Here is a 17,050-nt window from a genome sequence, read left to right as displayed (position 1 = left end):
TTATGGCCAATTATCTAGTCTTTTGGGTGAAATTGATCAAACATACATACATAATTTCATACTCTGTATATGCCTATTGACAAAATAACAAGCTTATGTTGAGATTGAAGAAAAGTTCAATTGGAACTAGCTAGTTGCTATTCTTTGGCCCCTTTTATTTCAACATGTTAAACATATTCATTCGTGCACACAAAACTCATCTTACCTATCCCTATGTATACATAAATGTTGTCAATAACCACTGAAAAATGTCATTCATCTGTTTTTATCTACTTTAAATTATTAATTTATTCATATTACGTAGTACATTTCTAGATACATCCGTACATAAGGTTTGTGTAACAGTGTAAGGAATCAAACTCTCATTTATCCAGTTAAGAAACATGTTACAAACATTGAGTTGATGTTTATAAGAATTTTACCAGTAGTGTAGCTATTAAGCCCTTGATTAGCAAAAAAGATTTGTAACATGTGTGAGACGTGATTGGAATGCAAAAATGTTCATATTTTGATATAAAGAAGCTAGCTCTCTAAGTGGTTATTATAGTTCACACTGTATGATTGTATGCATCTTTTTCTGTAATTGTCGTCGGATAGAACCGAATCACCAATTGTTTTGATCAATAAATGATAGGTGGAATAGCCCCCAAGATTATAATGCTAATATCTCATCGATCTTAGTTTCCTTCAAATCTTATCTATTTTTCATTTGTAAAGTCAATTTATCCCAACTCACATATGACTATCTTGTATTTCTATAGGTCCTCTAAAAAAAACTTGTATTTCTATAGGTAAATCCTTATCAAATATACATTTCTAATGAATGAATGATTTGCCCAGTTGAAAATTTTCGAATTAGGAGATTATGATGGAAATGTTTATTGTTTGAAATGGTAACGAGTAATGCCTTGAATAGGGCCATAAGGGTCTGCATTCTTTGGCATTAAATAGATTTGAGCCACTATCAAGCCTACTAACCATGTTGTGTTTGAGTACATTAGATAAATAAGAAAATAAATTTAACTTATCTTAAAGTTTGGTGTGCTATGTTAAAAGAAAGTGTTTTAGGTATGGTATACGAACAGTACACGCACTTTGACACTTATTTATATTAAATTATATCTAAATGCTATTATGCGATGCCTAGACTTACTTTGTTTTTCTTTTTATGATAATTCGTGTTATAATGCCATCTTTTTATGTATGTGTTTTACGGGATGGTCAGGACTCGGGAGCCTACCCTTTTTCTTAAACACGGAAGAGTATTAACATAACATAGAAATACCACAATTAGCAAAGGAAGAAATTATTGAAGAAAGCGCTAACGACTCAACCTTAAATTGAAAAACCCAGAATCGTAGCAGTGAAGTGTAGAGAGAGAAGATGAACCAGAATCAGAGCCCTCAAACTAGCGAAGGCAAACACGATGATGATGCCGCTCTCTCTGAATTTCTCGCATCTCTAATGGATTACACTCCTACCGTAATTTCAAAACTTTTATTTATTTTTGCGAAGATTTCTGATTGATTCTTTGACAATACTTTGATGTTTATTCTGTATAACAGATTCCTGATGAATTGGTGGAGCATTACCTTGCCAAAAGCGGTTTTCAATGTCCTGATGTTCGATTGTAGGTATTTTTTTTTCAAAAGTTTTAATTATAATTGCTAAATTGTCAGATTTATATTGCTTATGTAATTTTCGAAGCACAAATTTGAGTTGTTTAAATTGGAAAGCTTGGATTATATTGCAATTGTTCTTGTTTCCGATGAATTTAACATGTTTAGCTAGATGATGATTTTTTTTTTCCCCTTATGCTGCAATCATTAGTTGCCTGTTTTTTAGATTACTAATTTTTGAAATTTTAAGTTTTGTTGAAATTTTTTGAGTTCAGTATATGTGTGTAGTGTGAAGTTCACTGTTTGGATCGGTACTCGAAAATTGAGCTTATTGTTGTTTCCTCTATGTGCATTGATGACAGATTTAATTTTAGACAAGACTATAACACGTTTACACATTAAGAATTCAGCTAGATTTATCAATGGAAAAAAAAAAACTAGTCTAACAGTGTAGGGATTATCCCATATATATGGCAAACTTAGGGTTGGCAACCTGAGAGACAAGAGAGTTTCGTAAGTGCAATAAGGTTTATGAGATCTATGATGTACTTCAATCAATCTCTTTCATGAGGTTTGCAAACCTTAAGGGTCATACATTCCCCTGTATTACATTGATGATATAAAGTAACTTTTGTTTGCACTATAAATTTGTAGATTGATGTAATTATTGAAGCAAAATTTATTGTAACGAAGGCAATATCATTGACAAACTAAAGGACTAGGAGTCTAACTGAAACCAAATTACACTGTAGGAAACCTAGAAAAGCCTTAGATGCATGAGTATACACGGAGATATGAGAACGGAGAAGCCTGCAAAAGTAAGATATTTTTTTTTGTTTTATTCAAGTAGGTGAAGTGGGTATTTTTCTGTTTGATGTTCTTATTTTTATTGCTTCCTCCTCCTCTTGTTCTTGTTGCATAAATTGCTGACTCTGCCATTATTTATTTATACTTCTGACCCTTTTTTCCCCAGGATTAGACTGGTGGCTGTTGCTACTCAGAAGTTTATTTCAGAAGTTGCTACCGATGCTTTCCAGTATGTCTCTTGCTATTTTTATTCTGCCTATATTGTTTGTAGATTAACTTGTTTATTAGTATACATATAAAATCATTATCCCTATTGCTAAAAGATGATGTTGCGGTTGACACATTCAATTATAGCTTTTTTCATAAAAAAAAATTATTTATTTAAAATATTCTTATAGTGTGCGACTGTATAAATCATTACCCTTATTGCTTATGTGTACCTCTTCCTGTTTACAACACTTCCTGTTTGCTTATAATGACTAGATGATATAATAGGATTAATAGCAGCATGACCGAATGAAAAAACCTCTTTTACAGTTTTGGGCTTCTTGTGCGCTCAGCATCCTGAAATATTAAAGGAGGTCCCTAGCGGATGACTACGTGATATGATTGCAGTATGACCATATGTAAATAAGCCTTTTTTTACAATTTCGGGTTTCTTGTGCGCTCAGCATCCTGAAAGATTAAAAGAAGTTCCCTAACTGAAGAACAAAGCAAAATAATTCCTGTGTGCCACTGCATCTGTTGTATTGCTTGTTAAAGCTTTAGTTATTGAAGGCTGACTATTGATTCTAATACCATGATGACAAATATTTATGCCTTGACATAAATGCAGGCACTGCAAAGCCCGGCAGTCATCTGTGGTCAAAGACAAAAGAGATAAGCAGCAAAAGGTATGCTGGTGTTTAAGTTTTCTTTGCTAATGAGCTTGTGTCCTTAACATACCCTTTTTCCGCGCTCCCTCCCAACCAAAGCGGTGGTTACTGGTTATGGTTGGTGGAATAGCAGTGAGTAAAATTAATAATTGTCTCTTACATCTTAATATTCTGTAACAGGAAAAGCGTCTTGTTTTGACAATGGAGGACCTTTCAAGAGCTCTAAGAGAGGTATGTCTTGCATCTGAGATTAGTAGGGCACTTCTGTATTCAGAAAAGGCTGTCATCTTATGTTAGACTTTTTTTAATGAGTAATTGGATTAATGGCAAACGGCAGCTGATGAACTTTTAAACATTATGTTAGCTGTAGTAAGTATTATGGAATTTCCACCCTTTTCTTTTTGGTATTTTGTTAATAGAATTAAAAGAAAAAAGATGTGAAAATATTTTGATTGATTTGAATGATTTTAATCATTGATCTCAGACAAGAGCTAGGAATCAGTTGTGATGTGAATATATTCTATTAATATTTCTCAGTCAACAAACTAAAATCTGTGATGATGAGCCCTTAGAACCTAGGTTTCCTAGGAGAATGCTCATCAAAGGATTATGTTTATTAGATATTTAGATATGACTACAATCCAGAACTCAATGTGTAACCTAATCTCTCTTTACTTTCATACATGACATCAACTTAATTCAATATGTACTACTAGTATATACTATTCTCAAATTCTATGCACAATCCTAGGCTGTGTAAACAGAAAACGACAAAGTAACTCGAACATACAAATTCTTGCTGAAAAGAGAAATGAATCTCATAGTCATTGGTAATTGCATTTTAAATTGCTCTTGCACAGTGGCACCTATTGATTGCTTTTGATAAGAATGTAGAGCTTCATGTTTGAGACTTATTTCTTGTTGAAAAGGTCTTGAGTTTTATGCATTTTAAAAGGGTAAATAAGGTCTTGAGTCAAACATGTGCTATAAGTCACTCAAATTCTACAAAATATTATCTTTGCTTACTTGCTATCTTGCAATTAACACGTCTATCTTGATTTTAAATAATGTGATTGATCTCAGTATCTAGTAATTGAAGGTCAATATACCTATAGAACCCTAAGTATCCAACCAAAATGAAATATACCTCAAAAAATCCTAATTAAGTTTGTTGCTTTTCTACTGATTTAAAAACATGAAATTATCTCAAGATTAAAAGTGAATGCAATGTTTCCTCAAGTCAAATTGTGATTTTTTTCTTAAATTACTTGTACTTCTTGATATTTAACACCACTTAGGGTTCAATAGGCCTTCAAAAATCAGAAAAGCTATACATAATACCATAATGTTAAGGTTTAATCACGCTTATTGATCTGTAATTGAAGAGCCATTAACCATAGATTTGGAATTGTAAGGTGCCTTTGTCCTCAATACTTGAACAACCTTAGATCTTCTGAGTGGGGCAGGATTTTCAATGTGAAGGTCAATTTGTAAAAAACAAAACTGCAGAGTTATGTTTCCACTAAGCGAGAAGTTGGGGCAATTGTATTTCAAACTTTAATTGCATCTTGACTATGCGGCATCATCCTTCATAGCTCAACCCAATTACTAAATAGCTTGAACTAAGTTGTTTAATATATTTTGACAAGTTAAGCTGACCTTTTTTGTTAAGTAGACAGCTTTTTTTTTTTCCATCCCTAAATGTTTGAATAGCTTAACTTTTACTGGGTTACAGGATCAGGACCTCCCGCTCTGCAAAAGCTTTAGTCTTGGCTAATTTAATTTTGACCTATCTAAACATCTAGTTGAATCAATGTTCAACTGTTAGAATTTTGCATGGCTATACTATAATTTCATTTATTCTGTTGTATGTATACTTTGCTCTTTGTTGTTGTTGCTATTGCTGACCTTTCTTATGTAACTTGTAGTTACATTCTACCCTTGTTGATGTGCTTAATTGCACATTAGACTTGCCCTATTCTATTGCTTTGGTTGAAGGAGTCTCTTATCCTTAGAAGTTTTTTTAGTGTTTGTCCTAGACATAGTGAAGGTATTGGCTTTAAGGTTTTCTCTGTATCCATATGGTAAGAGTGATATCCAGTGCCTTACTATGTGTTATAGCGGAGGTTTCTGTTTCTGTGATGACAGATGGATCATGGCTACCTGGCATGTTTAAGTGTATAGAAAATATCAGTGTTTGATATGGTTTGGGCAGACGTGCTTTACACTATAAGTGAGTGTACACTGCATATTATAGGTGGAGTTTTGATGGAGTTTTTTTTTATGGTCTTCTAGTTTCAAACATAGATTTTGTGCAAATTTTAACAGTGGAAAAGGGTGGACAACATATGGTTGATTGATTGAGGCATTAGTAGTTCATGTTTTTTGACTAGAGGCTTTCTTGAATGTTATTTCATGCTAATGCACTTTTAGTGGATTGTCAATGAGATTTATTTCATCTTTTGCAATATAGCACTTTTGGTTACTTTCTTACTGATAATGGAGGTTCCAATATTTACATCAACATGAAATATATTATTATGATATTAAAATTAAGAACTTTCATCTCCCTTTACTCCTTGAAGCTTTACCTTCTCTAGGAGTCTAAAACCAACTCTATCCCCCATCATATTTAGATGCAAATGCAATCAATTTACCTGCACAAGAGTTGAATAGAAAAGCAAATTTTTTAATAGTATAATCATGGAAAGTATCCAAATACTTCAAGACATCCCAAAAGAGGTATACTAGGGAAACTCCAAAAGATGTAGGGATGAATTCTTTTTCATGTTTTGGTGGCAGCAGTTTATTGTTTGTGGCTGACTTGTTGAGTGAAAAAAGAAACCATGTATAGAGCAAGTGACTCTGGTGAACACTTTCCACTGTTATCAGATAGAAATTTGATCCGGAGCTTGAAGAAAAACCTTGACATTTGGTATTTGTTGAAGACGATAAGACTTGACTTTCTTGTTGAACCCTCAAAGCATGGCTTTACTATGCTGTCAAGAATATTGGATTTACATCCTTTTTTTTTTTCTCAAAAGGGAAGATAGGGATTATTTTTTAATTTAGTTAATCATGTTCTGCCAAGGCGACAATACCATGAAGGTAAGAGTTTAAAAGTACATGTTCAACCCCATGTGGAGGTAGTACTCTAGTTGTGAAATGAGCTACTGGCTGCTGAATTCCCTACCTTACAAATTGTATTTACTTATCTGACTGGATTGTGGAATTTATGACCAATAAAGATTTTGCAGTCTCAGTCTTATTGCCTTTTGTTTATGGAGGTTTGGGAAAGATTGTGAAATTTAGGAAGGATCGTGTTAGAAAGGGTGTTGCAAAAGATTGTGTATATTAAGATGGATTTGAGGAATCACCTTAAAGAATAGAATTGGATGATAGTAAGAAAGTTGGAATTTTGGATGTAAGGATAAGGGAGAATATTAATGTTGGTTTGAGCATAAACTGTAGTTACTTGAAGATGCCGCGCTAAGGAATGTGGAGATTTTGTTTTGTGGAGGTTTTATATGTAATCAAGAGATGTCGGAGATAACTTGGATGGATGGTCTTAAGAATTGATAGTAAGAAATTTGGATTTGGATGATCATATAACATTTGATTTAAGGCAATGGAGGTATAGGGTCTTTATTGAAGACAACTGGACGTTTATGCAGCATCATTGATATTAAGTTTTTACGGAGTATTCGTTGTAGTAGCATGGAGTTTGATGCAATTTTCTTGGACTTTGGGCATTTCATTCTTCTTTTTTTTTTTTTTTTCTTTTTTTTTTCTCTCTCAAAGAATGCTTTGGACAACTCTTTGTTTATTTCTTTCACTTGTAGTTTCTCTTTGTATAGCTAATTCTCATAGGATCACAAGTTTGGATGACCTTAGCTACTTAATTTTCCTACTAAGACCTTGCTCATGCAATTTGGGTTCCTCATTTTGGGGTGCCCCCTCCAAAAAGGGTTGGCAAGTGACCAGGCCCGGGTGACCTTTGCAATCGAATCTTAATAATTAGTCTACTATTTACTTCCTTAAGAACATTAATAAAAAGAAAAAGTGTTCTGTGGAGCAACCTGGCGGTCTTTGCCCCTACAGTGATTAAAGAATGTGGGTGTGAGGTCAAGAAAGATTATAAGGTTAGAGTTCTTGGTGATATGAAAGATCTTCCTCCAAACTGTACATACAACTTTCATCGAATACGGCTTTCCACATAAAGAAACTTATCGATCATTTGAAGGAATTTCGCAATGTACGACCTTCTATGCCTTTCTCATGGAACTAGAAAGGCAGTTTATGTCAAACAAAAAGGATTGGAAAGCAAGCAGAAAGTGGTAGTTTAGTAAAGAAAAGGACTAATTCTGACAACTTCAGGAGAAATGGAGGCAACCTATAATGGATTTCTTCTGTAATTTATGTAATATATATATGGCTATATGGTTGGTCCAATGTCGTGATACTTGTGAGGATGAGAATCTCAACATAAAGGAACACATAGGTTGCATACAAGCAGAAATGAGCTACAATTGCTAATATGATACGGAGTATGTATTTTTATTTTCATAAAATATAAACTAGGACTTTCTGTGTGACTTAATTTTTAAAAGATATTAATTCTGCACAAAAGGTTTCTCAATGAAGCCTATATGAAAATATTCATATATATGCTGCTATATGGTGTTATTTTTGGCAAGTTAAAATGTCATGACTCATATCCAGCCAATGTCATGTTGCTTTCCTCTTCTCTTTGCTCTTTTACCCTTTAACTCTATGTCAGGGGTACTTTCTGTCAATTTTATTAATTCTGGCTGCCTATGCCCTTGTATTTTGCTTGACTGCTAATAATCCCTGCATTGATTCTTCTGTAACATTAGTCTTGAGATTCATCAGCATGTTTGGATGAAATTTTGAACATGTGATAGAGATCCTGAATTTTAATTTGAATGTTGAAATAAATTACCTTTGCTTCAAGACATGCCCTATTTTATTAGTCTGTTAAACACGTGTTTATCATTTGATTATATTACTCCTGCTTGATGATGAAATTACTGATATAACTTAATGTAATTTGGATGCATCTTCACAGTATGGGGTGAACCTGAAGCACCAGGAGTATTTTGCCGACAGCCCCTCAACAGGGATGGATCCAGCTTCAAAAGATGAATGACTTAGTGTAGTTTTTAATCGACGAACTGTTGTACAAATCTACTAGACGTGTATCTTCTGCATTTGGAACTTATACTGTATTCTCAATTTCTCATGTATCAACGAACTGGTTACATCCTGTAGTGGGTGACAATTAACTCTTTTTGGCTTCTCATCAAATTACAATGCTTCTGTACTATTTTTGTTTCCTGACCTTTATGTTATTTTATCAAAACTCTTTTTCTTTATGATCAGATCAAAGTTTGTCAATGTACTGCAATCTTTGTTTCAGGACGCAAACAATCCTATATAATCTGAACATTGCTAATGCCAGTTGCTGAAGTTGGTATTACAAGCTTCACATTTCAGATAACTAACAATGCAGCTTCCGATTTTTCTGATATTTGAATGTTGCGTTTTGGCCAACCGTTACTGCAAAATCATATACTCGTACGATTTTTATTAATTTATTTATTTATTTAAGGAATACAAAAGAATCTTATAATATCCTATAGTTACCTAAAATAAATTGTACAGAGTAGTAATATCTGAATAAGATAGTACGGAGTATTTTTTATTTTTATTTTTTTATTATCCAATTAGAGATAGACCATAGTAATATCTGAAAAAGGGCCTTTTTGTTGGTCTTTGTATGAACTCCGTTCTAATACTGGTATATTACTAAGCATGATTTTGATGAAAGATTAGATGATAACCATCAAAAGAATTTATCATTGTTACCCTTTACCAATATAAGTTTCGATACAATCCCTTTTGCACCTCCTGAATATCATAAATTTCTTGAACCAGATGATGTTGAGGTACTTGCGTTTATTTACTCGGAACTTATGCTTCACGCTAATGTAAAATGTTCGGAGATTTCCAAAGATATATTATCGTCGGTGTTTATGAAGCTAAAACAAACCGTGGAGTTGATACACACAAAATCTATAGGTGATGGTGATGCTGATGATGATATTATATGCTCCATTTGCCTTGAGAAGATTTCTACAAGTGAGGCTGAAGATACTACAATCTTGGTTTGTTGCAACCATGTATTTCATCGCGACTGCATCTTCCAATGGCTTCCAGGAAAACACAGCTGTCCCTATTGTCGATCTAGTATGTTAGTCGATATAAGGTTGTAATCAATTTCAAGCTAAGATTGAATATTTTTTTTTTCTTTTGTTGTTGTTGTTGAGAACTTATAATAACACAAGACCAAAGATTAATGATATCTACTACCTCCGTTACATATTATTTGCAACGATTAGACATTTTTCCTCTCTACTTTATGTCAAATCGTTGCAAATAATATGTAACGGAGGTAGTATAATCTTTGCAAATTTTTTGTTTAGAGAAACAAATTAATGATACAGACTAATTAAATTTAACTTAATTGATCTTAGCTTGGATGTTTGTTGCCTAAATTTTAAGACTATTTGATTGATTTTAGCTTGGATGTTTGTTGCCTATAGCATATGCTCAGTATAATTAGCAGAGTTTCAGGTTGTGGTATTTCATGTCTTCATCTATTGCTGGTTGAGTTGGATTAATATCTTAAGGGGGTTTTTCAAATGAAATTAGGGTTTATATAAATTAAATTTGAGGAGTTGATTCATTCTAGGGTTAATAGTTGCAAAATTGACTCTTATTTCGCGATTTACTACTAATTAAGATCTAAGGAGAGAGAGAATAGTGATGTATAATGTATCATTTGTCATTCAATTTCGTAGAAACTACTCGTAATAAGAGAGTACGCTATTATTGCTTGTAATTGTACTCCATAATAAACACTAATTATAAAGTTGTCAATGCATGATATCTAGTTTATATAACAAGATCAAATTAATCCATACAATTTATTATTTTATTTTAAGGTAAGGATTATTCCTTTGCAAGTAGGGGGAAAATTAGGGATCTCACTTGCTTGGGGTGGGAATCAAACCACTCTCACATGGATGAAACATGTATACTATGTTACTTGGACTCGGGTACCCATGTCCAACACGGGTACATGTCCAAACGTCCGATACGGCTATTTTGTAAAAAAATTCCAATATTTTGAACTAAAAGTGAAGTGTTCGGGTGTCATACTATCCATGTCCGAGTGTCGAGCGTCTAATACGGGTATGTGAGGTGAAATGAAGAGTCCAAGTGACATAGCATATATATATATATATGTGTGTGTTCATTATAAAATAACTATATATATTCAATCTACCTTATTTTAAAAAAAAAAAAAAAATTAAAAATCCGTATGCACCAAGCATGGTGCATACACCTCCAAGAAGAAAATTTCAGGAAATTAATTTTTAAACCGACACAATTAGAAAATTATTTTATTTTTAATTAAGCAATTTATTGGGAAAGAGTTCGGAGTGAGGGACTATATTGAATCAATATAGCTTTCAAATCACAGAGGGACCGAGTTGTATAATAAAGCAAAAGAAAAGTTATTAATAAAAAAATACACATCCCGTTTGACATTTTCCTTGTACTTAATACGTGGTAGCCACTATAAATACATCTAACACCTTATTAAATTATTTGAAACAAATTTCATTCATCCAAAACTACAATTTTGGGGAAAAGTTATTAAGATGGCAAAGAACAATAAATCAACTGAAACAATATCAATAGTAATAACAAGTTTGTTTTATCTAATGATCATCAACTTCTTTCAAAACAACAATTCCTTGAAACCACAATGGTTGGTATTTGCTGATGCCCAAGCAGTGAAGATAGGAGTTGTGTTAGACATGGAAAGCATGGAAGGGAAGATAGGATTGAGCTGCATTAACATGGCGATTTCGGATTTCTATGATGCTCATCCTGAGTTTAAAACCAAGGTTGTTCTTCATGTTAGAGACTCCAACCACCATCTTATTCTTATGTCTACGGAAGCTGGTACGTATATATGCATTTATGCATGAGGTTATATAATATACTTTTTCGTTTTTTATTTTTTTTATTTTTATGAACATACTTTTTCATTCGTTCTTTATTTAATTTAATTCTTGTCATGTAATTCTTTATATTTGGGAAATGATTCTCTCTATCTTAATCTTGGTGTTCGTGTTGATTATCACATGCTTTCCTTTTTAAAATTCTCTTCTTTCATGGAAGTTTGTACATGTTTACATGTATATATGTACGTACACAGTTAAATACTATCTTCAAGTTGTGATTTGAAGAAAAATATGGAGAATATATATATATATATTTTTTTTTCTATTGATATTCATTGTTAAATGGCCTTTATCTTGGTGTTTTGTTAGTTGGTCTTATCATGATGTTTAGTTTAATTAAAATTAAAATACTCGATTGGTAAGGGAGTATTATTGGCAATGTCCAATGGGAGTTGACTAGCTATATGTATTAATGTATATGTGTATGTACAGAACAGTATTGAAAAGTAAGGGGTAAGCTAAATACGTACAAATTTTAAAAGTCAACTCGCCGGGAATTTGACTAATTATTTGCCGGGAAATAAATGCAGCTTCACATGTTAGAAATTAAAGGATGCTACTATAAATCTGTAATTTACAGTTTGATATAAATAGTAGTGCTTACATAATGCATAAATGAAGCAAATATTATGGTTGGATTTTTATGAGATAATTAAAAGATTGGATTTTTTTAGGGAAGACCGGTGAAAGGTTGGGGTTTCCATTTTTCCCAATATTTATTCTCATTGTTTATATTTTTTTTAATTGTGTTTCAAAGTTTTTACAATAATAGCTAACTATCCTATTAGAATCATATTTCTTAATTAATTACAATATAAAAGAAAATTTTGTATTTTTGACTTTTTGTTAATTACATTGTAGTGTATTAACAGAAAATATATTCAAAGTTTAGTAGAGTTGACTACATAATATATTATAGGGATAGTGTACTATTGACTGTGTCCTTACTCCGTAACACAAGTTAGCGTTAGCTCTATATATAATTTTGTAAATGATACCTTAATTGGCGGTTTAGCGTCAAAAGGGCGGTAATAGCGAGTAATTTTCTGTTAAAGTAGTACATTGTACATAATACTAATTAATGCGTGTACAATCTTGACGAAGAATATCTAAGGATTAGAGTTTCGTCCTTATTGACTAGAATTCTAGAAGAAAAGTCGCCAAGAAGGGTCGAAAAAATTGAAATCAAGGTTTTTTTTTTTCCCTATTCTTTATAATAAAATAAAATCAAAATTACGTAGTCCTTCATTGGTGGTGTACCAATAAGGAGGAAGCCCCAATTTTCATTGCATCATGTTGTCATTTTGACTAGCTAGGCATGTGTTAACGTGTGCAACATTGACACTTAAATACTCGAGTAGAATTTATTGTCTTAAAATTGTATCTTTTATTGTGTAATGATGATAAGAGTAACTTCGTGTAAAAGTTTATCTTGAACAATATGTATCAAGACTAATCTAATAAGTTAATATGATTATATTACGTAATTGAGTGTTGCATCATATGTATTGATATAATGTTATATGTGTACAACACTTAGCGTCTTAGCTTATGAGGAATATACGAGCTACGTGTATTATATTGGTACTTTGGTAGCCAATCAGCCATGGTTACATTGATGAGATGCTAAAGCCTAGTTTATTTTGTTTTTTTGTTTTTTTTTTTTTTTTTTGTACCAATGTGAGGCTCATTATCAAACACAATATACCAATATTCGTTAGGATATACAAGTAGTTAAGTAGGAGTCTAGGACACTATGAAATTAAAATTAAGTTGTAAGCACTACTAATAAGTAATAAGCCCTCTTTTCACTTTGAATAATGCAGTTTTGGATTTACTAAAGAACCAACAAGTTGTTGCAATAATCGGGCCACAAACATCTGAGGATGCTGAATTTGTTGCTAACCTTGGGAAGAAAGCTCAAGTTCCCATTGTTTCATACTCCTATACAATCCCTTTACTTTCTCCCTTACAAAACCCGTATTTCATTCGTGTAACTCAAGATGATTCCTACCAAGTACAACCCATTAGTGACCTTATCCAAGCTTTTGGATGGAGAGAAGTTGTACCTGTCTATGTTGCTGATGAATTTGGTAGTGGGATTATACCTTTTCTGGCTGATGGTATGCAGAAAATTGGGACTCGAATCCCCTATAGAAGTGCAATCCAGCCTGCTGCCACTAGTGATCGAATAGAAGCTGAACTATACAAATTGAAATCTATGTCTCCTCGTGTGTTTGTAGTTCACATGGATGCTTCTCTAGGATCGCGGCTTTTTTTAAAAGCAAAAGAGTTGGGAATGATGAGTGAAGATTATGTATGGATCATCACGAATGCAATGGCTGATGTATTGGAGTCATTGGATCCTTTAGTAATTCAATCGATGCAGGGTGTTCTGGGAGTGAAGACTTATGTAAGAAGAACAAGGGAGCTAGAGATTTTTAATTTTAAATGGAAAATGAAGTTTCAGAGAGAAAATCCTGCCCTTCTTAATGCGAATATGAACATTCATGGACTTCGGGCTTATGATGCAACTATTGCTCTTGCCAAAGCTGTGGAAGAAGTTGGTGTTACAAACTTCACATTTCAGAGAACTAACAATGCAGCTTCCAATTTTTCTACTGATATTTCTGATATTGGAGTGTCGCGTTTTGGCCAACAGTTACTGCAGTCGATACTAAGGTCAAAGTTCAGGGGACTTGGCGGTAACTTTGTTCTAGACGATGGACAGCTACAATCTTCTGCCTTTGAGCTTATAAATATGCAGGGCAGTACAGGAAAAGAAATCATGTTTTGGATGTCGTCTACTGGTTTTGTTAAAAATGTGACTTCAGTGTCCAACAGTAAGTTTACTGCTACAAAGGCTGATTTTAAGTCAATTGTATGGCCGGGAAACTCTACTATCGCTCCTAAAGGTTGGGAAATTTCACCAAATGGAAGGAGGTTGAAGATTGGTGTTCCAGTCAAGAATGGTTTCCTACAATTTGTGACTGTCACTCGAGATCCTTCCACCAAAAAAACAAAAGCTACAGGCTTCTGTATTGACATCTTTGATGCTGTAATGAAAAAATTGCCGTATTATGTACCTTATGATTATGTCCCTTTCTCGGAGGAAGAAGGTCAACCGACAAACAGCTATGACAAACTGGTTTCTCAAGTCTACCTCAAGGTAATGCGCACTATTCATAAGCTGCTTCAATAACTTACATCCCAAGTACTTTGTGTTCATTTTTTCTGATGTAGAATAGTACAAAGCTTAGAAAGCTGCTGATGGTGTTGTATACTGTTTTGCAGAAGTATGATGCAGTGGTAGGCGATGTAACGATTAGAGCAAAAAGGTCATTGCTAGTAGATTTTACGTTTCCTTACACAGAATCTGGTGTTGTAATGGTTGTACCTGTGAAAAACAATAAGAAAATTCGAGCCTGGCTTTTTGTCAAACCCTTGACATGGGATTTGTGGGTTGCAGCCTTTTGTTCCTTCATGTTCATTGCGTTTGTGGTTTGGGTGCTTGAGCATCGAATAAACGAAGATTTCAGAGGACCACCAGGGCATCAAGCAGGAACAAGTCTCTATTACTCTTTCTCAACATTAGTTTTCTCACACAGTTAGTTTCTCTTCCTCCATCTCACACTCCAGTATTTTACTAGTAGTTTGAATTGTTATATATTTATGAAATGACCGTCTTTTTTTTTTCCTTCTTCTACAATCATTCAGGTTTTAATGTGTTCAACAACCTAACGCGATTTGTAGTCATAGTTTGGGTATTCGTAGTGCTCATCCTTATACAAAGTTATACAGCCAACTTGGCGTCCTTGCTGACAATAGAACAACTTCAGCCCACAATCAGAGACGTTAACGAATTGATAAAGACAGGGGAAAGTGTTGCATTTCAAGAAGGCTCATTTGTTAAGCAATCTCTATTAGAAATGAACTTTAGTCTACCAAACCTGAAGTCCTATAATACTACAGATCAGTTACATGAACTTTTTGTCAAGGGGCCTAAAAATGGAGGGATTGCAGCAGCATTTGATGAACTACCGTTTATTAAGATCTTTCTTGCAGAGTACTGCTCAAAATATACCATGATACCGCCAACATATAAGACTGATGGGTTTGGATTTGTAAGTCCTCAATCTCATCCTCTGTCAATATACAGTATATAGTTCGCGATCATATGCTTAATTTTGATGCTTCTTGTCCACAGGTTTTCCCCAAAGGCTCCCCTCTTGGATCAGATGTCTCGAGTCAAGTGCTAAACGTAACTGAGGGAAAAGAAATGACAGATATTGAAAACAAATGGTTTCAGAAAACAAATTGTCCTGATTTAGGCGTGTCATTGTCTTCAAATAGTCTTGGTCTTGACAGTTTTTGGGGCTTATTTACAATCGCGGGGGCTGCTGCATTATTTGCTCTAATCATATCTTTGGCTAGCTTCCTTAAAGAGCATCGAAACGTATGGTCTGATGGTAGTGCCTCAGTTTGGACTAGAATAAGGACATTGATGAAAGTTTATGACCAAAAGAATCACAATTCTCATACTTTTAGGAACAGTCCACAACAGGGTCAGAATTTTCTTGGTACATCATCAAGTAGTCCGTTTCCACAAAGTCCATCGAGCTTTTGGCACAATTCAGGAAGAGGCTTCAATATTTATGAAGAACAATCAACTCCATCTTCGGAGAAAATGGATATTAATTCAAGTAGGCTAGAAAATTCTATTGAGCCCTGCTAACGGACATATGCTTAGTATTAAAGGTACACACGAGTGTATAAAAGGTAAAGAATGCCTATTGTTAGAAAATGTGAATTTATTAAGATTGGTGTAAATCCTTTAGGTATGTGTAAAGAGATAAGTAGATATACAACAGTTATGAGTAGCAAATGTACAGGACTCTTTCGCCCCAAAGTAAAAAAGTGACACCGTATGAAAAGAGTTAACACTTAACACATGACTTCAATGTTTAACCTGCTGACCTGCTGCTGTCTTTTGATCAAGAAAATATTTTTTTGGTAAACTTGTTTATGTTTAGGACTTGGGACATGATTGTTTTAGTTTTGTGATTAAAATTAAATTCCTACTTACCTGATTCTTTACTTTTAATTTTTAAAGTAAAATTATTAATTATTATCATGAATTTTTTTTTTGGTAAACTTTTTTTTTTTTTAAAAAAAAAAAAAGAACATTATGAAACTTGATTAATAATCCCAAATAAAAATTGGCGGGAACCTATTTTACCATCATTGATAATTTAATTGACTAACATTGGTATGTAAATAGTAGCACAAATGATGAACAGTTTAGGTTTAAACTTAAAAAAAAAAAAAAAAAAAAAAAAAAAAAAAAAAACATTATGAAACTTGATTAATAATCCCAAATAAAAATTGGCGAGAACCTAATTTACCATCATTGAGAATTACATTGACTAACATTGGTATGTAAATAGTAGCAAAAATGATGAACAGTTTAGGTGAATTGTACGTAGTATATATGATCCACGTTTAATAAATTTAGACCGATTCAAAACTAGACTAAAAAGGCATACCGATCGAAACCAATTTGTGACCTCTACTCCTAGGATTCCTAGGTAGTTTCCAATTTCTAGAATATATGAGTATAGGACTAGTA

At 33.3% G+C, this 17,050-nt stretch overlaps 2 protein-coding genes across 2 annotated transcripts; both read left to right on the top strand.

Moving 5' to 3' along the window:
* The first annotated feature begins 1,206 nt into the window (after positions 1-1,206).
* On the top strand, positions 1,207-8,703 carry LOC110720845 (transcription initiation factor TFIID subunit 10-like). The gene is made up of 6 exons (XM_021899902.1): positions 1,207-1,482; positions 1,566-1,630; positions 2,593-2,655; positions 3,262-3,319; positions 3,482-3,532; positions 8,391-8,703. The coding sequence occupies exons 1-6, from the start codon at positions 1,384-1,386 to the stop codon at positions 8,469-8,471; spliced, it is 417 nt and encodes a 138-aa protein (XP_021755594.1). The 5' UTR covers positions 1,207-1,383; the 3' UTR covers positions 8,472-8,703.
* Positions 8,704-10,779: 2,076 nt separating this feature from the next.
* On the top strand, positions 10,780-16,532 carry LOC110720844 (glutamate receptor 2.8-like). Its single transcript, XM_021899901.1, has 5 exons — positions 10,780-11,359; positions 13,248-14,590; positions 14,716-15,028; positions 15,139-15,545; positions 15,629-16,532. Exons 1-5 carry the CDS (start codon positions 11,053-11,055, stop codon positions 16,154-16,156), a joined length of 2,898 nt encoding a protein of 965 aa, XP_021755593.1. The 5' UTR covers positions 10,780-11,052; the 3' UTR covers positions 16,157-16,532.
* Positions 16,533-17,050: the final 518 nt, after the last annotated feature.

The sequence above is a fragment of the Chenopodium quinoa genome, unplaced genomic scaffold (genome assembly GCF_001683475.1).
Source record: "Chenopodium quinoa cultivar QQ74 unplaced genomic scaffold, ASM168347v1, whole genome shotgun sequence".
Taxonomy (NCBI): Eukaryota; Viridiplantae; Streptophyta; class Magnoliopsida; order Caryophyllales; family Amaranthaceae; genus Chenopodium; species Chenopodium quinoa.
Note: the sequence above shows the minus strand (reverse complement) of the source record. Positions and strands in the feature narration are given on the sequence as shown.

What these genes read in the sequence shown, in the direction of transcription:
- LOC110720844 (XM_021899901.1), top strand. Translation starts at nt 11,053, where the DNA reads ATGGCAAAGAACAATAAATCAACTGAAACAATATCAATAGTAATAACA. An exon ending in TCTTATGTCTACGGAAGCTG is followed by an intron (nt 11,360 to 13,247) that starts GTACGTATATAT and finishes TGAATAATGCAG; the next exon opens with TTTTGGATTTACTAAAGAAC. An exon ending in AACATTAGTTTTCTCACACA is followed by an intron (nt 15,029 to 15,138) that starts GTTAGTTTCTCT and finishes ACAATCATTCAG; the next exon opens with GTTTTAATGTGTTCAACAAC.
- LOC110720845 (XM_021899902.1), top strand. Translation starts at nt 1,384, where the DNA reads ATGAACCAGAATCAGAGCCCTCAAACTAGCGAAGGCAAACACGATGAT. An exon ending in CAATGTCCTGATGTTCGATT is followed by an intron (nt 1,631 to 2,592) that starts GTAGGTATTTTT and finishes TTTTTTCCCCAG; the next exon opens with GATTAGACTGGTGGCTGTTG. An exon ending in AAAGAGATAAGCAGCAAAAG is followed by an intron (nt 3,320 to 3,481) that starts GTATGCTGGTGT and finishes ATTCTGTAACAG; the next exon opens with GAAAAGCGTCTTGTTTTGAC.